The sequence below is a fragment of the Xenopus laevis genome, chromosome 4L (genome assembly GCF_017654675.1).
Source record: "Xenopus laevis strain J_2021 chromosome 4L, Xenopus_laevis_v10.1, whole genome shotgun sequence".
NCBI classification, from domain to species: Eukaryota; Metazoa; Chordata; class Amphibia; order Anura; family Pipidae; genus Xenopus; species Xenopus laevis.
The window spans coordinates 125,761,024-125,784,758 of NC_054377.1; the positions used below are offsets into that span (position 1 = coordinate 125,761,024).

The following is a 23,735-nucleotide window of genomic DNA, read 5'->3' on the forward strand; positions in this document are numbered from 1 at the left end:
GAAGACCATATATTGAAAACTAAGTTGTAAATATTCACAGACCCCACAAAAAGCGTCTGGCAACCACTGGTGGACTGGAACTAGGTACATCATGTGCTAAATTCGATGTATACATGTCATCAGTTTTCCTTTCAGTCAACTTGACAGAGTGACAGAACAAAAAAATATTGTTCACAGAAAAAAAGGATGTTTATTGGGAATGTAGCCTGTAATGCTGATTTTGCCATTTGGGTTACGAGGTGAGAATAGCCCTGTAAAGTCTTATTGCCCCTGGGTGAGAGTTCCTGGCTACTGAATGGTTTTCTTTACAATAGGGCAAAGTCTACTTCCTACCTCTAACCTACACACAAACCCACACTGTGCTCAAAGGAATATGGGAGCAATATTCACCCGGAAAGGCAACACATAGATTACATTATATTAGCACATGTAATATGCCTGTAATAAAGCAGATATATATATATATATATATATATATATATTATAAGTGATGTGCGGGTCAGGGTTTCCCTGACCCGCACCCGACCCTAACCCTCCCTGCTACAGCCTGCCCGCACCAGCGCTTCCAGGGTCCTTTTATAGACCCACCAATGACTTCACAATGACGTCACAAAAGGGGAGGGGCGAGCAGACGCGAGACTAAAAAAACGGAACCCTGAAGTCGGATGCCGGCATTTGAAGGTGGCGGTCAGGGAGAGCTCAACCTGCACCCACCCGCGAGGAGCACTGTGAGGTTGACCCGAACCCGCCCCACCCACGGGTCCCACGGGTATCGGGTCAGCCCGCACATCACTAATATATATATATATTTTTATTGTGAGATTCAGGTAAGCAGGGTTCATAAGCACAGCACTGTTTTAGCACATAAACGATAGTTGAATGCCACCTTTATGAGGTTTTATGCAGCTTGGCTGGATTTATTACAAACAAAATGAGCAGCCCTCAACATAGGAATAGCAGTTCCGCTTTAATCCCAGAATGGTGTAATAGAAAACAAAAAAATGCTCAGCACTTATAGCATTAGGAGAACTATATCCCCAAAGTCCTCTGTTAAAGTTTCAACACTCAGTCTGGCCATAGACGTGCAAATATATCGTTATGTCCGACAAACAGTCGGATTCTCTAAATGTGTAACTGTTTTAAAAAAAGCGACTGCCTATGACACATGAAACACGTCAGGATTTTAATATGGGAAATACCGGTTTTATCACTACACTTGGCTCTGTGGAGTGCGCACTTTTGATGGTGTCCGTCTCACATTAACTTGCTATCTTCCTAGCTCAATTCAATCCTCCCTTCTCCCACTCAGTTTACTTACTTTATCTTATTTATTTTCTGGGATTGGGACAAAAAGCAGCAAAGGCACAGAGCTTGGATAGAAATGTCTACTCATTTGCAGCATATTCATAAATGGCACAAATACAGACATGGGGTCCATGCCATACTTTTAGACTATAAACTCTTACAAGAGCCAGTTCTTATATGTGTATGTACCTTGTCTTTCATGCTCTTGCTTGTTTGCTTCTGAATACTGAAAATGAATTAATTTGTTTTTGTACATTTTTATTGCAGTGAGGGGAGTCTGATTGTGCTGTAGTACCATAGCGATGGAATTTCCTAAACAAACAGAAATGGTAGATATGGGTCTGAATGGAAAAAGGGGTTTAGGAACAGAAACCCCAGAACCCAGGTAAAGACAAAGTGCTGAAACTCATGATCCTGCTTTGTTTTTGTTTTTCACCCCAGTTCCATGTTTGTGACTCCATCATATTTATATGGTTTAAATACTTTACACTCCCATGTTGGTAAATTAGTTTTTTCGTAACTGCTTAAATACAACTGTCCCATATATGTGCCACCCTGCATTCCCATGTTTGTATCCACCAACTGTCCCATATATGTGCCACCCTACATTCCCTACATCCTCCAGCTGTCCCATATATGTGCAACCCTACATTCCCATGTTTGCATCCTCCTACTGTCCCATATATGTGCCACCCTACATTCCCTACATCCTCCAGCTGTCCGCATATATGTGCCACCTTGCATTTCCATGTTTGCATCCTCCTACTGTCCCATATGTGCCACCCTACATTCCCATGCTTGTATCCACCAACTGTCCCATATGTGCCACCCTACATTCCCATGTTTGTATCCACCAACTGTCCCATATATGTGCCACCCTACATTCCCTACATCCTCCAGCTGTCCTATATATGTGCCACCCTACATTCCCATGTTTGCATCCTCCTACTGACCCATATATGTGCCACCCTACATTCCCATGTTTGTATCCACCAACTGTCCCATATGTGCCACCCTACATTCCCATGTTTGTATCCACCAACTGTCCCATATGTGCCACCCTACATTGCCATGTTTGTATCCACCAACTGTCCCATATGTGCCACCCTACATTCCCATGTTTGTATCCACCAACTGTCCCATATGTGCCACCCTACATTCCCATGTTTGTATCCACCAACTGTCCCATATATGTGCCACCCTACATTCCCATCTTTGCATCCTCCTACTGACCCATATATGTGCCACCCTACATTCCCATGTTTGTGTCCACCAACTGTCCTATATGTGCCACCCATGTTTGCATCCTCCTACTTTGTGCCACCCTACATTCCCTGCATCCTCCAGCTGTCCCCATATATGTTCCACCCTAAAATCCAATGTTTGCGAGTTGTGAGTTTCTACACTCCATATGTAATCCCATTTACCCTTCCATTATGGAATTCTAATGCCAGTTGCCCGCTCTGTGTTTTCATGTGCTGCCCATTTCCATAATAATTATTATTATTTTCCACAGTTTTGGCGGAAATGACAATCAAGAACTGGAGGAGTTCTTGCCGCACGCCCCGGGGAAAGAGAAGCCTCGATTCACCGACGTAAGTGAAATATATATGACTAATTACAAGAGGTACAATAATTACTGTGCCCACAATAAATATCTCCATGCCATTAAATGCTTTTTGGGTGAGGGATACCTTATTGCACCCATAAACCTGGGACAACTCTGGATTGGGGATTTGTGTGGCATTCATTGTTTTTTTATGTCTTTGCAGTTCGAGGGAACAACATCCTTTGGAATGTCAGTGTTTAACCTCAGCAATGCAATCATGGGCAGCGGCATCCTGGGACTGGCATATGCTATGGCCAATACTGGGGTTGTCCTTTTCCTGTGAGTACCAGTAAATCATGGATGTATGCCAGAAAGAATGAGGAAGAGTGGGGTAAAAGAAAGTCTGTCCCCGATGTAATATCTCTGCCATCCAAAATCTCCAAGGCCAGTGAGCATCCTCCTAGAAGCGCTGCACCCCTTTAATCTGTAATAGCAGATGTAATAACACCGATCTCTTTCACTAACCGATACTGGTTCTTCAGCTGTCTTTCCCCAGAATAACAACTTCCTCACACTGCTTTACCAAGTACTACTGTTACCATTCATAAGTAGCGCGTAAAGCACAAAAATAGTTTTGCTACACATGGACACACAGCTATCCCTTTCTTTCATCTTCCAGAAACATTCCAATGCCTTATAACTTATAATTTAAGCAGTAATGTAGCAACAGGAGACAAGGCTTGCATTGTGTAATAATTCATATCAACCAATCAACAGGTGGTATTTACCTGTTTGCCAGAAAGCAAACAACTGATGGTTGCTATGGACTACTATGCACCATGTGACGTTTCAGAGTTAGGTCTCTTGCCATGTTGATGTATAAATATTTATTTTATCTAATTTATCTGTTGCCAGAATTTGAGTATCTTCAGTTAGTAAGAACAATGTGTAACAGTTAGTTGTTGCTACCAGCCATTTTTAACTACAGTATCGTGAGCGCTATATCACTTACTCCCCCTGATCTAGAAATTCTTTTGTCTCTGATGGGTTTCTCCTTTATGCTCTGGAGGCTGGACCTGTAGTACATTAACCCACCACACCTTCTTGTTAGCTTCTGACCTATTTAACACCACTCGAAATTCCATCAATATGCTGTTAAATTTTGCCTCCTCAGTCAAGCAGAGCCTCTAATCTTCCAACATGTGGCTTGCGGAAGAGTGTTTCAGATACCATATGCAGAGTAGGAAGATAATAAAGTGGGTACACTGCATTTTTTAAAAACCATAATAAAGGGGTGGTTCATCTTTACATTAACTTATAGTAGGAATGCACCGAATTTACTATTTTGGATTCGGCTGAATACCAAATCCTAATTTGCATATGCAAATTAAGGGTTGGAAGGGGAAAACATTTTTTACTTCCTTGTTTTGTGATGAAAAGTCATGCGATTTCCCTCCCGCCCCTAGTTTGCATATGCAAATTAGGATTCGGTTCAGCTGGGCAGAAGGATCTATCCGAATCCTGCTGAAAAAAGGTTGAATCCCGAACTGAATCCTGGATTCGGTGCATCCCTAATGAATATAGAATGGTCAGTTCTAAGCAACTTTTCAATTGACCTTCATTTTTTCTTTTTCATAGGTTTTTTTTTTAATTATTTGCCTTATTCTACATTTTCCCAGCTTTCAAATGGGGGTCACTGACCCCATCTAAAAACAAATGCTCTGTAAAGCTACAAATGTATTGCTATAGCTACCTTTGATTGCTCGTTTTTCTTTCAGGTCCTCTTCTATTCATATTCCAGTCTCTTAATCAAATCAATGCATGGTTGCTAGGGTAATTTGGCAACCAAATTGCTGAAACTGGAAACTGCTGAATAAAAAGCTGAATGACTCTTAACCACATATAATAAAAAAGGAAAACCAATTGCAAATTGTCTCAGAAGATCACTCTCTACATCATACTAAAAGTTTATTTAAAGTTGAACAACTCCGGCATGTATCAAGCTGTTCATTGTAACTTGTGTTTATAAGGTAGGTTGTAAAGAACTGCCAGCCAAGGAAGGAGGAACCTGAGCCATTGAGTAGCTAATGATTATGGTTAGAGTAGAGCAGCACCAAGCCATTGATATGTAGAAGGTCATGTTACACTACTGAGAATGGAAGGTGGCACCTCTGTTTGAGAAATTGATAGTTTTGCTATTATTGGGTTTGATGAAGGATGTAGTATAATGATGTTTGTGCTGAGTAAGAGGTTGAATATTGCCAATTTAGGGGCTACCAGGACTATAGGCTTGTATTTCCATTTCTCTGGAAGAGACCGGCTCTGGTTATTTATAATCAGGGGACACTAACCTTTCTGATGACAGAGCTGAGTAAATTAGAAACAACTGGCTCAGTCATGAACATTAGAATAGGTCAGACATTAGTATGCATGAGAGGGCTGGCACTGCCACCAAGCATTAGGGACAAGCTGCTAGTTGTGTGTATCCAAGGGGGCTTGGCACGTCTCTCGAGTATAATAAAGTTTCATTGCTGATTATTCAGGTGGCCTCACACTGCCGCTTATAAACAAGGGCCTTGGCTCTAATGTCCCATGGGTGAAACATTGCCCTGCTTCTGAGTATAAAGGGAAATTCGGATGCTTAAAGGGGTTGTTCACCTTTGAGTTAACTGTTAGTATGATGCAGAGAGTGGTATTCTGAGACAATTTGCAATTGGTTTTCATTTTTTATTATTTGTGGTTTTTGAGTTATTTAGCTTTTAATTCAGCAGCTCTTCAGTTTGCAGTGTCATCAGTCTGGTTGCTAGGGTCCAAATGACCCTAGCAACCATGCATTCATGTGAATAGGAGACTGGAATATAATAAGGAGAGACCTGAATAGAAAGAGGAGTAAAAAAAAAAGTAGCAATAACAATACATTTGTAGCCTTACAGAGCATTTGCAGACTTGCCCCAGTCCATTATGAGTAGCTCCCACCTAACTTTGATTGGTCTAGAGCAGGGATCCCCAACCTTTTGAACGCGTGAGCAACTTTCAGAAAGGAGTTGGGGAGCAACGCTAGCATGAAATGTTCTTGGGGTGCCAAATAAGGGCTGTGATTGGCCATTTGGTAGCCCCTATGTGGATTGGCAACCTAAATTGAGGCTCTGTTTAGCAGTACACCTGGTTTTAATACAACCAAAACTTTCCTCCAATCCTGAAATTCAAAAATAAGCTCCTGCTTTGAGGCCACTGGGAGCAACATCCAAGGGGTTGGAGAGCAACATGTTACTCACAAGCTACTGGTTGGGGATCACTGGTCTAGAGTGTTTAGAATACTATATACAGGTATGAAACCTATTATGCAGACTGCTTTGGACCTGCAGTTTTCTGGATATCCGATCTTTCCGTACTTTGGATCTTTATCCCTTAAGTGTATTAAAAATCATTTAAACATTAAATAAACCCAATAGGTTGCTCTTAGTTTGGATCAAATACAAGGTATGGCTTTATTATTACAGGTATGGGATTCGTTATCCGGAAACCTGTTATCCAGAAAGCTCTGAATTATGTAAAGGCTCCCATATGCTCCAAATTTTTTAAAATTATTTCCTTTTTCTCTGCAAAAATAAAAAGTACCTTGTACTTGATCCAAACTAAGGTAGAATTAATCCTAATTGGAAGCAAAACAATCCTATTGGGTTTATTTAATGTTTGCATGATTTTATAGTAGAGTTAAAGTATGACGATCCAAATTACAGAAAGATCTGTTATCCAGCTTACCACAGGTCCCGAGCATTCTGGATAACAGGTCCGATACCTGTACAGAGAAAAAGGACATCATTTTAAAAAAATTTGGATAAAGTGGAGTTTATGGGAGGTGTCCTTTCCTTATTTCAGAGCTGTCTGGATGACGGGTTTCCAGATAACAGATTCCCTACCTGTACTTTATGCAGCAGATTAGGTATAACAGGCAGCAAGCATGTGTGCAGCAGTTTTGCATGTGCTCTTTAAAATTTACTTGCATTAGTAAATGCACCATTTAGTTAGCAGGTTCACATACAAATGGTGTCAATAGTGTCCTTTTCTTTTTCCAGAGTTACTTCAAGCGGAAATACAGTGGGTCTAATTACTAACCCCTATATGTAATAAAAGATATGAAGTTTGCCCAGGTGCAGTAAATTATAGTAACCAATAAGATTTTTGCTTTTAAACAGGTGACCAGTAAATTCTACCTGCTGATTGGTTGCTATGGGTTACTGCTCCTGGGCAGCCTTTTATTACATATGGAGGTTATGTATGTATTTGTGGTCGAAGAATTCAGTCATTTGACATACAGTGATGTAGTGTTTATCGATGCAGCTCTTTCATATACTGTAGAATGGTGGGAACCACAGTAACTGGTTTTGTTTACTAGGTTTCTTTATGTCTGTGAGTGTTACATGTGGCCTGTAGAAAGGGATTGGCTGGCCTGTGGGGTGGGCACAGATAATTCTTTGTATACTTGTCCTCCCCTTACATCCCAGCTGTCTGTTCCCAGGCCTTAGGTGAAAATAACTGTATTTGTCTGCAGCCTGTACATACTGTGTTAACATAATGTGACTTCTTAAGTTTAATATATACGCACAAACAGATGAAGTGCACAACCAAAAGTCCATGAAGAAACCTGGATGCCTGAAAATTATAATAAATATTCAAGTGACGACACTCCCAATGAATTTTGCAACGAGTCAGCAAGATGAAGCAAAGTGAAGATTTATTAATCCTACGTTTCGGTTCCTAACTGGAACCTTCATCAGGGAGAACCAAAACGTAGTATTAATAAATCTTCATCTTGCTGACTCGTTGCAAAATTCATTGGAGTGCCGTCCTGAATATATATATATATATATATATATATATATATATATATATATATATATATATATATATATATATATATATAGAGAGAGAGAGAGAGATATATATATATATATATATATATATATATATATATATATATATATATATATATATATATATATATAAAAAACAAGGGAAAGTTGTGCTCACCACTAGTTTTTAAAATCATTAGGCGGGGGTGCAATGAGGCTGTGACCACAAAATACATATAGACAAATACAAGAGTCCTCTGCACTCAACCCATTATCAATATATTTAAGACAGCGACATTTTGTGCATACAGCTACTGAAAAATGCCTTACTCTTTAAACAAAACAGGGATTGTTTAGCTTTTTGTTAAGATGGCCAACTATGTCAAAGTCATCCCATATCTGGCCAGTCCTATGCTCAATTTTCATCTGATTCATTAAGAATTCTATTGCTTCATTATACATTTTACAAAGGGACTAAGTTTTACCTGCAACTTACTTGCTGCTTTCAAAGTAAAACTCCCAAACTTGGCTGCCCTTTTATTAGACACCAGTGGGATCACCTGACTATAGCTGGGAAGGGTGGGAGCAACAACATGGAGCTGGTCACTGCTCCTGTATAAACTATAACAAACTCTTGTATTTGACTATGTATTTTGTGGTCACAGCCTCATTGCACCCCAGCCTAATGGTTTTAAAAATTAGGTGGGGGCAGTGACCCCATTTGAAAAGCTGGAAAGAGTCAGAAAATTAAGTCAAATAATTTAGAAAATATAAAAAATGTAAAGCCAATTGAAAAGTTGCTTAGAATTAGCCCCTGTAGAGAGGATGTGCGGGTGCAGCAGGGGCCCCTTGAGGGGTGCAGGTGGGCCATGCATCCACCAGTCTTACCCTGGTGCAGAAAGAAGGATGTGAGGGTTACCTTACAGCACGAATATCAAACTTGCATCCTTTCAGCTGCTGTGAACTACAACTGCTTTGTCTGCAGGGAGTTTTCATATGTGACATCTCTCTTATTCCCACAGTTTCCTCCTGACTGCTGTGGCACTGCTGTCCAGCTACTCCATCCACCTACTGCTGAAATCATCCGGAATTGTGGGTAAGTGGGACAGAGAGACCCAGGCAGCACTCACAGATCATCCCCATTATAAATTGGCACAGTATTTCCAAAATACAATGATGACAATCACACTCAAACAACACACACTGGGATCAGTGTCATCAGTGGCCAGTATATTTTTTGGAATATGGAAGGAAAACCAGGTTACATTTATGAAAACCATATAGACAATGCTCTGCAAGGATAACAATTTATTGTTATTGCTACTTTATATTACTCATTTTTCTTTTGGGGCCCTCTCCTATTCATATTCTAGTCTCTTATTAAAATCAGTTCATAGTTGCTAGGATAATTTGTAGGGATGCACCAAATCCAGTATTCGGTTCGGGATTCGGCCAGGATTCTGCCTTTTTCAGCAGGATTCGGCCAAATCCTTGTGCCTGGCTGAACCGAATCCTAATTTGCATATGTAAATTGTGGGCAGGTCCCGTGACTTTTTGTCACAAAACAAGGAAGTAAACCAATTTTTTTCCACTTTTTCCTTTCCCGCCCCCGATTTTAAAATAGTGGATTCGGTGCATCCTTAATAATTTGGACCCTAGTAACCAGATTGCTGAAATTGCAAACTGGAGAGCTGCTGAATAAAAAGCTAAATAACTCAAAAACCACAATTAATAGAAAATGAAAACCAATTGCAAATTGTCTCAGAATATCACTCTCTACATATACTAAAAGTTAATTTAAAGGTGACCAACTGCTTTAAAGGAAAACTTAAACTTAACAGAACAAGAACACAAAAAAATGAAAGTGATTTAAAAGAATGACAATATAATGCAGTGAGACCTGCACTGGTACAACTGGTGTGTTTGCTTTAGAAACACGACTATAATTTATATAAACAAGCTGCTGTGTGCCATTCAAGCACAGGAGACATAGATGATGTTCTGAAGAATCTCATTATATACTACAGAACTCACCTGTCATTTGCTGGGTACCCTTTTCTCCTTTCTTCCAGCTTGAATGGCTGCCCCCATGGCTATACAGCGTTTTTTTATATAAAATATAGTAGTCTTTATGAAACAAATATTATTTTTATTTCTTTAAAAACATTTTAATTTTTTGGTGGTACTATTCCTTTAACAAAGAAGTAGGTTGGAAATGCTACACGTTGGGATTCTGTTTCAGCCCAAAGGTTTTAGGGTTAAGTTATAATTTAAAAGGTATTCGAGTGATAATGGCACTGGCTTTATTATGCCAGTAGATTCCCTTTTTCATGATCATAATGTATTAGAATGGCACAGACAGAGATTTTCCTTCAAGAAAGGAATTGCCAGTCTTTTGCTACTAATTCAGTGCCCAGGTGCATACGATATTCAGCTGTGCCAATTTGTTCTGTCTGTTCACCTAGCGTCTGTCTCTTGTAGGTATCCGTGCCTATGAGCAGCTGGGGCATAAGGCGTTTGGGACTCCAGGAAAGATGGCTGCTGGTATTGCTATAACACTGCAGAATATTGGAGGTGAATATAGTCTCTTATTGCTATGAAGCAGTGATCCCCAACAAGTAGCTCGTGGGCAACATGTTGCTCAGCAACCCCTTGGATGTTGCTCTCGGTGTCCTCAAAGCAAGTGCTTATTTTTAAATTCCTGGCTTGGAAGCAAGTTTTATTTGCATAAAAACTAAGTATAGTGCCAAGTAGAGCCTGTAGGTTGTCAGTCCACATAGGGTCTAACAAATAGCCAATCACAGCCCCTATTTGGCAACACAAGCAACCCATGCTTTGTGTTGCTCCCCAACTCTTATTACACTTCAATGTGGCTCACGGGTAAAAAAAAGGTTGGGGACCCCTGTTATTAAGTGGTTAGTTAGAAGCCGTGAACATCTAACCCATACATTTCTCTATTCTCTACAGCCATGTCTAGTTATCTGTACATTGTGAAGTCAGAGCTTCCTCTTGTCATCCAGACATTCCTCAATCTCTCCGAGAAAACCTTGTAAGTTAAAGTGGAGCCTTGAATGTTCTTTCATCTCATCTCTTCAGTTACTGTGATGTGGGTCATCTGATTTTAGATCTAAAAGCCCAACTTGAAGGACAAATAGGATGTGATTTGGGGGTGAACTTTTTTTTGCAGCTGTTGATGCAGGGGGGGGGGTCGCAAAATTGTAGGTGCTCACATTGCGGATCACCTGCGATTTGGGGATGGGGGGGTTGAAAAAATGTTGCAGTGTTGGGAAAAAGAGACATGGCATGCTGAACCAATGCTTGCCCCCACAATGAAACATGGAAACTTACAGCTCGTCTACTGAAATCTGCACATTCTTCCACTCCAGTGGCCAAGTGAGAGCGCTATTATAGGCATCTCTCTGTAAGTCCCTTGAGTCCTGGGCTATTTGTCCTGGCACAGACCCTAGCCCAGTTTTGGATATGTATTAAAGGCTGTATATTACTGGCTATCTCATAGAACACCCTCTGTCTGCTTGAGCAACCGAGAGCTGAAATGTATAAACTGAGTGTATGTGAAGCTCTTCCCTCCCAGCAAGCACGTCGGCACTTCCAGGCTCCCTTATTGGAAGTGACGGGTTCTGCCCCCTTCAGCTTCTTCTCTGCATTTCTCTTCTTTCTATTAATTTTCACATTCCTTCCTCCCTCACCCACTCATTCTCATTGTAGGCTATTGGGACATAAAGAAAGGACAAAGTTGTAGGTCCTCAGCTGAGGACAATGCAATCATATTAGCGTATGATTGCATTGTACTAGTGCTTGGGTGGGGGCAGGATCTGCATCCCTGAATTAGCTGCTTGCATCTCTCCAGATGTTGCTGAACTACAACTGCTAGTATTCTACCTCAAGCAAGTAGTGGCAAGAGCAATGAGAGCTGTGCAGGCAATTCAGATGTGTTTAGGGAGCAGTCCGTTATGCTTTGGGGCTTTAGTTAGCCAAACTTCATTTTTCTCCCACTCTCAGCCCCTTTATTACCCTTGGATAGAAAGAACAGAAACAACTCTTTGGGTTAAAATAATACCTACACGCAAGTGTTCTTCAAAGATATTTAAATGCTGTCCAGTCTGGTTTAGGCAATCATATTCAATACAATGCTCCTATTGATCACAACCTTACCCACTGCACACACCTCATGCCAGATGTTTCCATAAATAAGCCCCTGCCTGTGGTCCATCATATAGCCAGGCCTGTAGCACTGTTATAATATGGAAGCTTCCTGCTATAATTCCACAGGTACCTTGGGCAGTAAATAAGGTTCTAACTTGGGATGCACTGAACTATTTGGGATTCGTCGGAATCCCCAAATCCTTTGTGAAAGATTCGGCTGAATACCGAATCCTCATTGCATATGCAAATTAGCGACAGGAAGGTAAAAAGTGGAAAAAAACATTTTTTTACTTCCTTGTTTTGTATAAATGAATATGCAAATTCGGATTCGTTCGGACAGGCACAAGGATTCGGCCAAAACCAAATCCTGCTGGAAAAGGCCGAATCCTGGATTCGTTGCATCCCTACTTCTAACCCTACTTTGCCATTAGGCTGCACCAATCATGCTCTCATTCTCTGGTCTGGAAAGCTCTTCCTTAAACCCATGTTTATAACTGACTGATTTTCACTACTTCTTATTTTGTGCATTTTTTCTGCTGCCTTTTTGCCCCTTTCTTGTTTCCACCTCTCATTCCCCGCTTTGTCTCTTTTGCCTCTTGTTATTGTTATTGTTGCCTGTGATAGGCATGGACAGGTCGGGTTACTACACAATACGTGCCCTGCTCTCTTGTTACCCCTTACACTTTCTGTTCCCTGCACAGCCCCTCGACTCCTATGTCTCCTTATTGAGAGATAGCAGAGCCGTCCAGCTATGTATTCACTCCGAGCACTAAAAATAACACAGTATGGGGAGAGGACAGAGAGCAGTGGAAAAATACAGCAAGCCTGCCAGGCTCCTATGGGGGATGGTGTAAAAAATGTATCCTCTTACATCCCCAAGCAGAGCGTGTGCCTTCAGCCCAGTAATAAATACTGTATAGTATGTTTCCATGTGTTCTACTGAGGCCCTATTACATACGGCCTGGGCTGCTGCTGCTCGTCTCTTCCTTCAACATTGTCCTTTCGTCACCATCGTTCAAATTCCATTGGTCCATCCTTAGAGTGTTCAACCTATCATATGTGCATTCATTCTATAATGGACACTTCCCACTCCTTTATTAATTGATATTTATCCCTGTTCTAGAGACTGGTACATGAATGGCAACTATTTGGTAGTCATGGTCTCCATCGCCGTCATCCTACCCCTGGCATTAATGAAACAGCTGGGTGAGTATTGTGGCATTCTCATTGGCAGAATGATAACACTGTGTTGGCAGATGCTGACATTACATTGAAGGGAATATGTGCTCCATTCATACACAGGTTATTGTCTGATACATGATGTATAAAGGGAAACCATTCTTAGACATATAGGCCTTAGGTTCCAGCAGAAGTATTTTTAAGAACAACAAAACCTCTGTATACCAGCCACCCTTCCATAATACTGCCACCTTTAAATACGAACTAAACCCTAAAAATGGCATATTTTATATACTGAACTTATTGCACCGGCATAAAGTTTCAGCTTGTCAATAGCAGCAATGATCCAGGACTTCAAACTTGTCACAGGGGGTCACCATCTTGGAAAGTGTCTGTGACACTCACATGCTCAGTGGGCTCTGAGCAGCTGTTGAGAAGCTCAGCTTAGGGCTCGTCACAAATTATCAAGCAGAAAATGGGGTTGGTCTGTATTATAAGCTGATGCTACAGGGCTGATTATTAAATTCTGATGCTAATTGCACTGCTTTCTGTGCTGCCATGTAGTAATTATCTGTATTAATTACTAATCAGCCTTATATTGTGACATTTATATTCTATGTGTACAGTATATTGTGAGTGGGTCCCTAAGCTCAGTAAGTGACAGCAGCACAGAGCATGTGCAGTGAATCAGCAGAAAAGAAGATGGGGAGCTACTGGGGCATCTTTGGAGGCACAGATCTTTACTGCTAAAGGGCTTGGCCCAGGACAGAAGCCTGAAACATAATATACAATATTTCTAGCTATTTCTTTATTTAAGCTTTAGTTCCCCTTTAACACCCCAATAAAGTCTTCTCCCCAGTACCTGATGATAAAAGGCAGAGTAGTACAAGGGGTTGCTGTCCACCGTCTCTTGACAATTGATTTCTTCAACTGGCTGTCTAGCAGTGACCAGGAGCAGAACCCTTTTTATTTCATTTTAAAGCCTCTCACTTTAAGGCAGTGCTATGGGATGTAGCATGAGGCATATGAATAACTTCTGTGTTAAAAAGGTTTTCACGCCTCCACTTGCTCTTCGGCTCCATGTCGCCCTAACTGTGATGGTCTCTTTGCTATGGTGTCTAGGGGCCACCAGAAGGAATTTTCCCAGAACCCCCCTAATGGTAGATGTGAGCAAAAAACATCTCTAGACAAAGCCATTTATAAAGTGATCTTCTGATTTCTCTCTGCAGGGTACCTCGGATATGCCAGCGGCTTTTCTCTCAGCTGTATGGTTTTCTTTCTGTGCTCGGTGAGTGTTGTGCATTCAGCAGCTCCAAACTCCATAATGTTCTATTGTCCTGAGCCCAACATAGGACTTTCCTGCTTCCAATGATCCATATTCCACCCCTGTTTTATAGATTTCCACTTTGTGCTCATATCTCCCACTCTCCATGCCCCTCACAAACATAACACATTCCTTTTAAGTTCTTCTTCATTACCATGGACGCCCTGTGAATTGGGCAAGCTTTCCCTTTCTCACCCTTCATGTTACATTTCTTACATAGGATTGTGTCGATCTTTGACTGCTACCATCTTCCTCTGTTTCAGGTTATCTATAAGAGGTTTCAGATTCCCTGCCCTCTCGATTGGGCTAATGCCAATGGCACAGTGTTGGGAAACATGAGCCTGGCGGCAGTAGGCCATGCATATCAGAATGGCCACATTGAAATCACAGAAGCTGAGCCAGGTGAATGCGAACCCAAGATGTTCACATTAAACTCACAGGTAAGAATAGAGATGGACTGAGTGGCACCACGGATGCCCACTCAATATGCACCTCCCTCTTGTTAATGCAGACACACACTAGCAAGTTTCACACACCCACTTGGCTGCAGGTGCATCCCTTCATGATGTTGTTTTACTCTCTCTGTAGACGGCATATACAATCCCCATTATGGCCTTTGCCTTTGTGTGCCACCCAGAGGTTCTGCCCATATATACTGAGCTGAAAGAGTAAGTATACAGAAAAGAGAAGTTCCTGGGTGGGAGGGTCATGTTTTTATTCTGTTCAATGGCAGGGATGCCTGTATGTGACCTTTCAGGCAATGATCCATGGTACTGTGCCGCCTGTTGGAATGAGACTGGTTGGAATGGTGGCTGTGTGTAGTATTTCATGTGGTGGTGAACAGTGGGAATATAAATTGCGGTCCAGTGAAATCTGTGCAGCGCCGTACAGTGTTATTTATACATTGAGCCTAAAGGCACGTGGAGTGGTTTGACCAGAAAACAGCGGCAGTCACTATACCCAGGCCTGTGTCCTGAGATGGAGGCAGATTTACTAAAGGGTGAAGTGGCCGTCGCTAGCGAAAATTCTCCAGAAATCCCATCCGCAGGCATAGAGGACAATTCACTAGTGAAAGAGACCATCGCTTGCGCAGTTTAGCGCCCTATTGCCGTGCTCAGTCGAACAATCTTTACTCCGCAAATTTTACTAAACGTTACCTCTTTCGCCAGAGTTTCCATCGCCACCTTAGACCTTGGGAACTGATAAAACACTAGATCCTCCTCAGTCTTATGTCAGTGACATCATATCCTGTATGCCGGAAATTCATAAAAGTTCTAAAAAAAACGCTGGTGTTTTTTTCATATTTTAAAGCAGGATTGCCTTTGAAACTCCTAACTAGTAAAGATGTTAACATTTTTTTCCATCCATTTGAGGGGCATGCCACATTTGTTTTAGGGTGGACTCATGTGTAGGGCATTATATGATCTCTTTTGTCTTTATTAAGTTCCTTGGACATGTGTAATAATAAGTGGCCACTTCAAGCATTTGCAGCAACATCTCTAATAAAGACATATATATATATATATATATATATATATATATATATATATATATATATATATATATATATATATATATATATATATATATATATATATATATATATATATATTGTATGTATGTATGTGTATATATAAATATATATATATATAATGTTCAAAGTGGACCAGCACACCAAATCTTCAATCAAAAAAGGTTTATTTCAACATCACTCAAGTGTCCAACGTTTCGGCCCACATTAGGGCCTTTATCAAGGATGTGGGCCGAAACGTTGGACACTTGAGTGATGTTGAAATAAACCTTTTTTGATTGAAGATATGGTGTGCTGGTCCACTTTGAACATTGTATACTCTGATTAACCAAGCGCCCACTTTCGACCAACAAGGAAGGAGTGCAGGTACTTTGTGAATGTCTATATATATATATATGACATATATGTACCCGCTCTATTCAAATTGACCTAAGTGTAAGAGTACTAACGCTAGGCAGCAATGAACGCTAGCGAAACGTCACTATTAAAAGCTTGCACTGATGAATTAACGCTAGCGAAACTTCGCCGACGTTTGGCTACAGAGACAAAACTTTCCATTTTAGTGAATTAGCGTAGTGGTAACGAATTTGCACCTGACGAAGTGGCGCAAAGTGTGCCGGAGCTTTTGTGGTCGATAATTCGCCCTAGTGAATTTGTCCCGTGTTGATGGGAATCTTTGGAAAAACAGCTTGGGGCTCATTTATCAACAATGGGCAGTTACCTATAGCAACCAATCAGTAATCAGCTTTTTGAAGCCAGCTGCAAGTAGAACAATGAATGCAGCCATTTGATTGGTTGCCATGGGTTACTGCTCATGGGCAAATTTGCCCAGTGTTGATAAATGACCCCCCCTGAGCGATAGGTGAAGAGAGACATTTTGTTTGCCTTATTTTCCCCCAGGGGGCAGTAGTGGTCAAAATGCCCCTTGTTCCATCAGCTAGTGTTTTTATACAGTACTAGTGTTTTTATACAGTACTAGTGTTTTTATACAGTACTAGTGTTTTTATACAGTACTAGTGCTTTTATACATTACTAGTGTTTTTATACAGTACTAGTGTTTTTATACAGTACTAGTGTTTTTATACAGTATTAGTGCTTTTATACAGTACTAGTGTTTTTATACAGTACTAGTGTTTTTATACAGTACTAGTGTTTTTATACAGTACTAGTGTTTTTATACAGTACTGTTGCTTTTATTCAGTGCTTCCGTTTCATTGTGCTATTTTTTTCCAGCCCCTCCAAGAAGAAGATGCAGCGTATATCTAATATCTCCATTGCTGTCATGTACTGCATGTATTTCCTCGCTGCTCTCTTTGGATACCTCACCTTCTATGGTAAGATATTGGTGCTAATTGTATTATATCTAAATATATATATATATATATATCTATATATAATTCAATCTCAAGCAGTCACACTCTGATCTGGATCTTTTCATGGACCTGCACTCCAATATGTGATAAATCAATTTGCTTTTATTGTGTACATGTCATACATCCGATGTTTCAGCCCACTTATTCTTTGGGCTGAAACATTGAAATGTACACAATAAAAGCAAATTGATTTATCACATATTGGAGTGCAGATCCATGAGATGATTTTTATATATATATATATATATATATATATATGTATAGGGCAAAGAACTGGCACTCACAAAATTGAGGTCAAGTGTGCCTGGGTGCAGTCCTCGATCGGTAACATCAAATGGAAATAGTAGAGATCGCACTCGCAGGCCTTAAATGTAGTAAGAAGAATTTTTATTGTGGACAATCGCTGACGTTTCGGCTGATACAACAGCCTTTTCTTTGAGAAAGGCTGTTGTATCAGCCAAAACGTCAGCGATTGTCCACAATAAAAATTCTTCTTACTACATTTAAGACCTGCGAGTGCGATCTCTACTATTTCCATTTTATATATATATATATAAATACCGGCCACCCAATGCGGCCTGGTAATAAAATACATTCAATAAAAATACCATATAAAAGGATACACAGACCACTGTATTAATGCTAACCTAATACTAAAATAACACTGATTCTGAAAAGAGAATTGGAGGTTCCATTAAGCAGGGTTTTTCTTTATCTTTTCTGGATTTTCTAGCAGACATAATATATATATAATACACAAAAGCCATGAATATCTGGTAAATTATATCCTTATAAACGGTGAGTTCTGATGTCATCAGTTATAAACGGTGAGTTCTGATGTCACATGACTCACTGAAACTTGTGTATTATAATAAATAAAGTACCCCCAGTTGCAAAATATGAGGATATTAGAAGTTACCTCGGAGTTCCATGACCTTCGGCCTCGTGTTTTTATATGGTCATGAAACTCCTCAGTAACTTATAATATCCTTATATTTTACAAGAGGGGGTACTTTATTCACTATATACTGCCTCCTCCAACATTATCACTGCAAGTATGTGTATGTTTTAAGTAGGTTAAGGGCAGTCACAATTTGTTAGGGTGGATCTTTAATGGGATCTTTACCAAGGGCCCATCAGTACTATATAAGTATCAGCTTCTATTTCTCTCCTATTTGTTAACCCCTGTGTATCTGATTTATTTTGCAGATCATGTGGAATCAGAGCTCCTGCACACATACAGCTATGTAGATCCCTTCGATGTCCTGATTCTGTGTGTGAGAGTGGCAGTACTCATAGCCGTCACGCTCACTGTGCCCATAGTGTTGTTCCCGGTAAGTAGGAAGAATCCATTTTATTGACAGGTGCAGGGGAAAATAAAAGTGGTATTCTATAGAATTGTATATTGGTGTTTTGGGATCGTTTACTTGATGGTGCAGAACATTTGTGCCAAGTGAACATATTGACTAAAGCAGGGCTGTCCAAATGGCGGCCCGCGGGCCAGCTCTCTGCATGTCTCTGCCACCCAACACATCAGTGAAGTCATTGACACGAATACTCACAATGTAATGGACAGTAGGGAGTGTTTAAATGCAGAAATGATATGGAGCAAGAGGATATATATTTAAGTATACACAGAGATCTTTGTAGCAGTGTTTGGTACAATAAAGGACTTTGATATCATACCACCTGTATCAGGATAGACCACAGATAAAGGACCTGGCACTACCCAACATGCCAGTTGATTTGAGTGCAAGTGAGATGTTACTTATCTTATACTTTCCATCGAGTTTATTTCATTGCTTTTGTGCCTCTTTAGGTGAGACGCGCCATTCAGCACATGCTGTTCCAGAACAAGGAGTTTAGTTGGATCAGACACACCATCATTGCAGTGGTGCTGCTTACCATGATTAATCTTCTGGTTATTTTTGCACCAACTATACTTGGAATCTTTGGCATAATTGGTAAATTGGCATATATTTTCTTTCATCTGTCATGGAATATTATTTTCTGTGTTCCTCCCAATGCTCCATGCCTCACCTACCCCCCATATTTAACAGTACTGTAATAACAGGTCTTATTATGAGAGTGCATGTTAGCACTGCTGTCTTAAGATATTGGATTTAGACCGGGAACCATGAGCCTTAGCCTTTATTCCCAATATCTTTGACGTCACATATGTGCCTTTCATCTCTTTCCAGGTGCTACATCTGCTCCGTGCCTCATTTTCATTTTCCCAGCCATCTTCTATATTCGAATTGTGCCGAAAGACAGGGAACCTACAAAATCCACACCCAAAATATTGGTAGGTAGCGTAATACTGCATTGCTTTAATGTGCCAACCCTGTTTAAACCATATATAAGGCTTTATTCTTTAGCCTCCATTTCAACTCTTCACTCTGTTTTTGGTCTACCATAGGCTGCGTGCTTTGCCGTCCTGGGGATCCTGTTTATGATCATGAGCCTGAGCTTTATCATCATCGACTGGGCAACTGGAAGCAGTAAAAGCAGCGGAGGCCACTAACCCTTGAAACATCACTGCATACTCCCCCCATTCCTTCCCCAACATGGGACTTCACCATTCATGGTGATTTCACTACTGGCACATCATAGTCATGGTTGCCATGTGAGCATAGACTTTTTAATGGAAGGACCTGTTGTGGTGGCATTAAAGTGTCTGCTATTAACTGTAGATGGCAAAACAGAAGCTACGTATCCCTGTACTAATAAGAGAGGGACTTGCTTTCTTCATGTGTCATCCTGTAGCATTAGGAGACATACCCAAGAGTAGCAGGCACCTCCATCTGTATCTTTAGAACTGAACAAGCCTATACCACATTTCATCTGGACATTTGAAAGATGCAGGATAGACGGGATATCAATCTGTGTCTTGTGTGTTTTAACATACGTTGGATTAATATGGTACTTGGAGTTCAAGAACCGAGCACTTTATTGCCCTGCTGTTAAAAAGAAGCTACAGTACGAGCCAGTATCAGGATCTGTGTGCAGTCTTGCAATACAATCTCAGTCTTCACAATCACAGAGTGTGGCATGTAAATAGAATTTTGGAACTGAATCCCTATACAGGATTTTTTTTTTGTCAAATATAGCTGGACAATGTAAGTGTCATAATGGCCCCAAAATCTGCATACGTTTTGGATATAAGAAATGTTAAAGGAACAGGATGATTGTACAGTAGAAAGGGTAGCATGTTTGGTGGGATGGAGCAGCAGAGGGAGCAACAGATTTGGTGTAGAAGAGAAGTGTGGGAGGACAGAGTCATAGAGACATGGTAGATATCCTAGTGGGAGGAATAAGTTACATATAGTCATAAGCAAGTCCAGGGGTGTAATAATGGTGGCGGCAGACCCAGTTAGGTAAAGGGATCAGTAGGAATTCTGAATGATAGTCATGCCTAGGTTTGGAGGCTAGACAACATTTTTGCTGCAGGGCTAGTGAGGCATAACATATAGCTAGCGTTTGTGGATTCTCTGTATCATTCGTGAAATCTAAAGGATTGCTCTCCATGGGATGGTAAATGGACAAAGTCACACTGCATGTTCATTGTATTATGTAACTCTCAATGTTTCATTATGCTGAATTGAATAATGAAGAGCTCTGCCCAATACCAGCCCCTTGTGTTGTCCCCTTATGGACGGCTCAAACTTGCACAAATCACAACATTTGCCAAACTGGTGCTGGGGAGCCATAAAAAAGCCCCGGGTTGGTGTTACAGACAGAACAAAACCTCTAACTATCAATCAAGTCACGTCTAGAGTGAAAGCCACCTAAAGAGCTTTGTCACACTCTGCACCCCTCTAAGCTCGGCTCTGTCTCGCTGGGACACTCTCACACCTCTCAACTGGAATTCAGCTCTACACTTGGACTCTATTTCCTAACTAATTAATATTCTGCACAATATATGCCTAAGTGTAAAGGGAGAAGAAGCAGGAGACTGTGTGACAGCAGGAGAAAAGAGCTTGGTGAAGCCAGAGGGCAACAAAAAGGCAAAATCTTGTAAACATCCCGTCACTGGCTCATTGCCCTTTGCTAGAGAGGATCAAGGGGCACCAGAAGAACTAAAGGAATCATTGGCCCCAACAAAAGATCCTGTAAATGATAAACACGAAAGAACATGGCTGTACACAAACAAAAGCCTTGGATGGGCAGAGAGAGGGACTCACTTCATAAATCTCTGCAGCTCCTTAATTAAACCTGCCCATCTGAGATCAGGGAGGCTGTAAACATATTGATTTTCTGTTGCATCGGCGACATTGGACACCCTTAATCTCAACTTAAATCAAACAGCCTGTTAGATAAATATATATATATATAGGGCAGTCACAGGGCTGGGAAAGGAAGGAAGTCTAAAGGGAATATAAGCAAAGCCTGTCTGTCTTTCTTTCTTTTATTTCCTTAAATAGACAATAAGGAACGAGGGAATATTCTATTATAACATCTCATCTCTGCATATTTGCTGTCGCCAGGGCCATATTGGCTTAGGGAATACTAAACAGGCAGCAATAGAACAGCGCCACCACCTGATCATAAACAAACAATGCTGCTTCCATGTTGTTCTCACATAAACACAAATGACTGCATATAGTAAATGAATATTCTGTGAGCATTAAACTATGCCTTTATATATTACAACCTATTTAAGGAAAAAAAATACATGAAAACATTGCTTTTTTTTCCCCACTCACTTAACTGCTCAACAACCTGTAGCTGATGATCTCCTTGTGAACCAGATGTGTTTAAATCACTAAATTATTGTCATATTTGTACTTTTGTAACCGTAAATAGAAAGTTGTAATTCGCAGCCCTGTTCCATGCGGAAATGTGGAAGTGGGCCGTTATGTGTTAGGTAGATTTGTAGAACATAATCCGTTTTTAAATTATCTTAAAATAGTTGTTGTTTTTTTCTTTTTGGGAAACATGAACTGTTTGATGAAATTAATCTTTGTAAGAGGTAATTAAAAGAAAAATCACCAAAGTGCGATTTGTTGTTTTATGTGGGAGTTTATTGTTTTGTCTTTAGTTTTTAGGTGTTGGGTCCATTACTTACTTGTATGGATGAATCCTAAAAATAAGTAAAATAGTACATTAGGTTGAAAAAAGACACACTTCCATCAAGTTTAACCTTTAATGTCGATATATAACCTGCCTAACGGCCAGAGGAAGGCAAAAAGTCCCATTTGAAGCCTCTCCAATTTGCCTATGACATCACAAAACAAGTGAGCAGGCGCGTGGCTATGAAGTCGCCAGTGTAAGGTGTCGGGCGGAGACAGCAGGAAGAAGAACTAGACCCGGACCCGCCTGAAGGCCCGGATTTGTGGAAAGGCCACCCAGGCCTAGGGCGGCAGGATTTTAGGGGCCAGCATGAAGCCCAACCACATCCACATTAGTTTGAAAGATATGGGGCCGATCAATAGTTTTTTCAACTTCCCATGCACCAATCACCAGTGCTCCCGATATGATGATGAAAATTTGTGCATGTTCACAAATGAAGGGGTGCAGCAGCGGGCCTAGGGGTGCCCACTATGTAAATCCGACCCTGCCTGCCCACCACCCGCAAATGGGGGTACGAGGTCAGCCCAAACCCCGGGTATCGTGCCGGCCCACACATCACTATTCCTGACTCCAAAATGGCAATGGGACCAGTCCCTGGATCAACTTGTACTATGAGCTATTTCCCATAACCCTGTATTCCCTCACTTGCTAAAAAGCCATCCAACCCCTTCTTAAAGCTATCTAATGTATCAGCCTGTACAACTGATTCAGGGAGAGAATTCCACAACTTCACAGCTCTCACTGTAAAAAAACCCTTTTCCAAATATTTTTGGAAATCATTTCAGAAATAATTGAGATCCTCTATTAGTCTTTTAAACTAAGATAATTTATGTGTATTTGATACCAAATCTGCACAGGATATTCTCGGCTAGAGCTCAGCAGCATGTTATAAGGAGACAGCAAGATTTTTCTGCCATTATATTCTTCTATCCCTTTAAGAAAAGCAAATACTTTGGTGCTGAAGACAACTCTACTGAGTACAAGCAAACTTAGTCCATACCTCCCAACTGTCCCGTTTTTAGCGGGACAGTCCCGATTTTGACAGCTCAGCCTGCAGTCTCAGATTATTAGTGAAATGTCCAGTTTGTCCTGCACTAGACAGCCATAAAAATATACAAAGTTTCTGAAATGTAATTAAATAAGGCTTTTTGGAATAGAGCCAAAAACACTCCGCTCCTGCACATTGATACAGTATATTTGTAACTATTTAAGATCAGCAGTAGTGACGTGCAGATTGAGTTTCCCTCAACCTGCAGTGACCCTAACCCGCCCCCTCCAGAACCGGTTTGTCCCCTCTATTTATAGACCCGCACCTGCCCCACAGTGACGTCACAAAAGATGCAGGGCTGACAAGCGTCTATTAATTCAGGGAATGGAAGCTGGC

General features: G+C 40.8%; 1 protein-coding gene across 1 annotated transcript in view; it reads left to right on the forward strand.

The window, feature by feature from the left end:
* LOC108714594 (sodium-coupled neutral amino acid transporter 3) overlaps positions 1–22,274 on the forward strand; it is a 45,327-nt gene extending 23,053 nt beyond the window's left edge. Inside the window, exons 2-16 of the mRNA XM_018258961.2 lie at positions 1,573–1,690; positions 2,822–2,900; positions 3,078–3,193; positions 8,730–8,803; positions 10,189–10,281; positions 10,675–10,756; positions 12,995–13,077; positions 14,280–14,338; positions 14,638–14,814; positions 14,963–15,042; positions 17,139–17,239; positions 18,488–18,612; positions 19,098–19,242; positions 19,480–19,583; positions 19,698–22,274. Of these exons, the coding sequence (XP_018114450.1) occupies positions 1,608–1,690; positions 2,822–2,900; positions 3,078–3,193; positions 8,730–8,803; positions 10,189–10,281; positions 10,675–10,756; positions 12,995–13,077; positions 14,280–14,338; positions 14,638–14,814; positions 14,963–15,042; positions 17,139–17,239; positions 18,488–18,612; positions 19,098–19,242; positions 19,480–19,583; positions 19,698–19,802 (1,506 nt within the window). The 5' untranslated portion in view covers positions 1,573–1,607 and the 3' untranslated portion in view covers positions 19,803–22,274. The remainder of the gene's footprint in view (positions 1–1,572; positions 1,691–2,821; positions 2,901–3,077; positions 3,194–8,729; positions 8,804–10,188; positions 10,282–10,674; positions 10,757–12,994; positions 13,078–14,279; positions 14,339–14,637; positions 14,815–14,962; positions 15,043–17,138; positions 17,240–18,487; positions 18,613–19,097; positions 19,243–19,479; positions 19,584–19,697) is intronic.
* Positions 22,275–23,735: the final 1,461 nt, after the last annotated feature.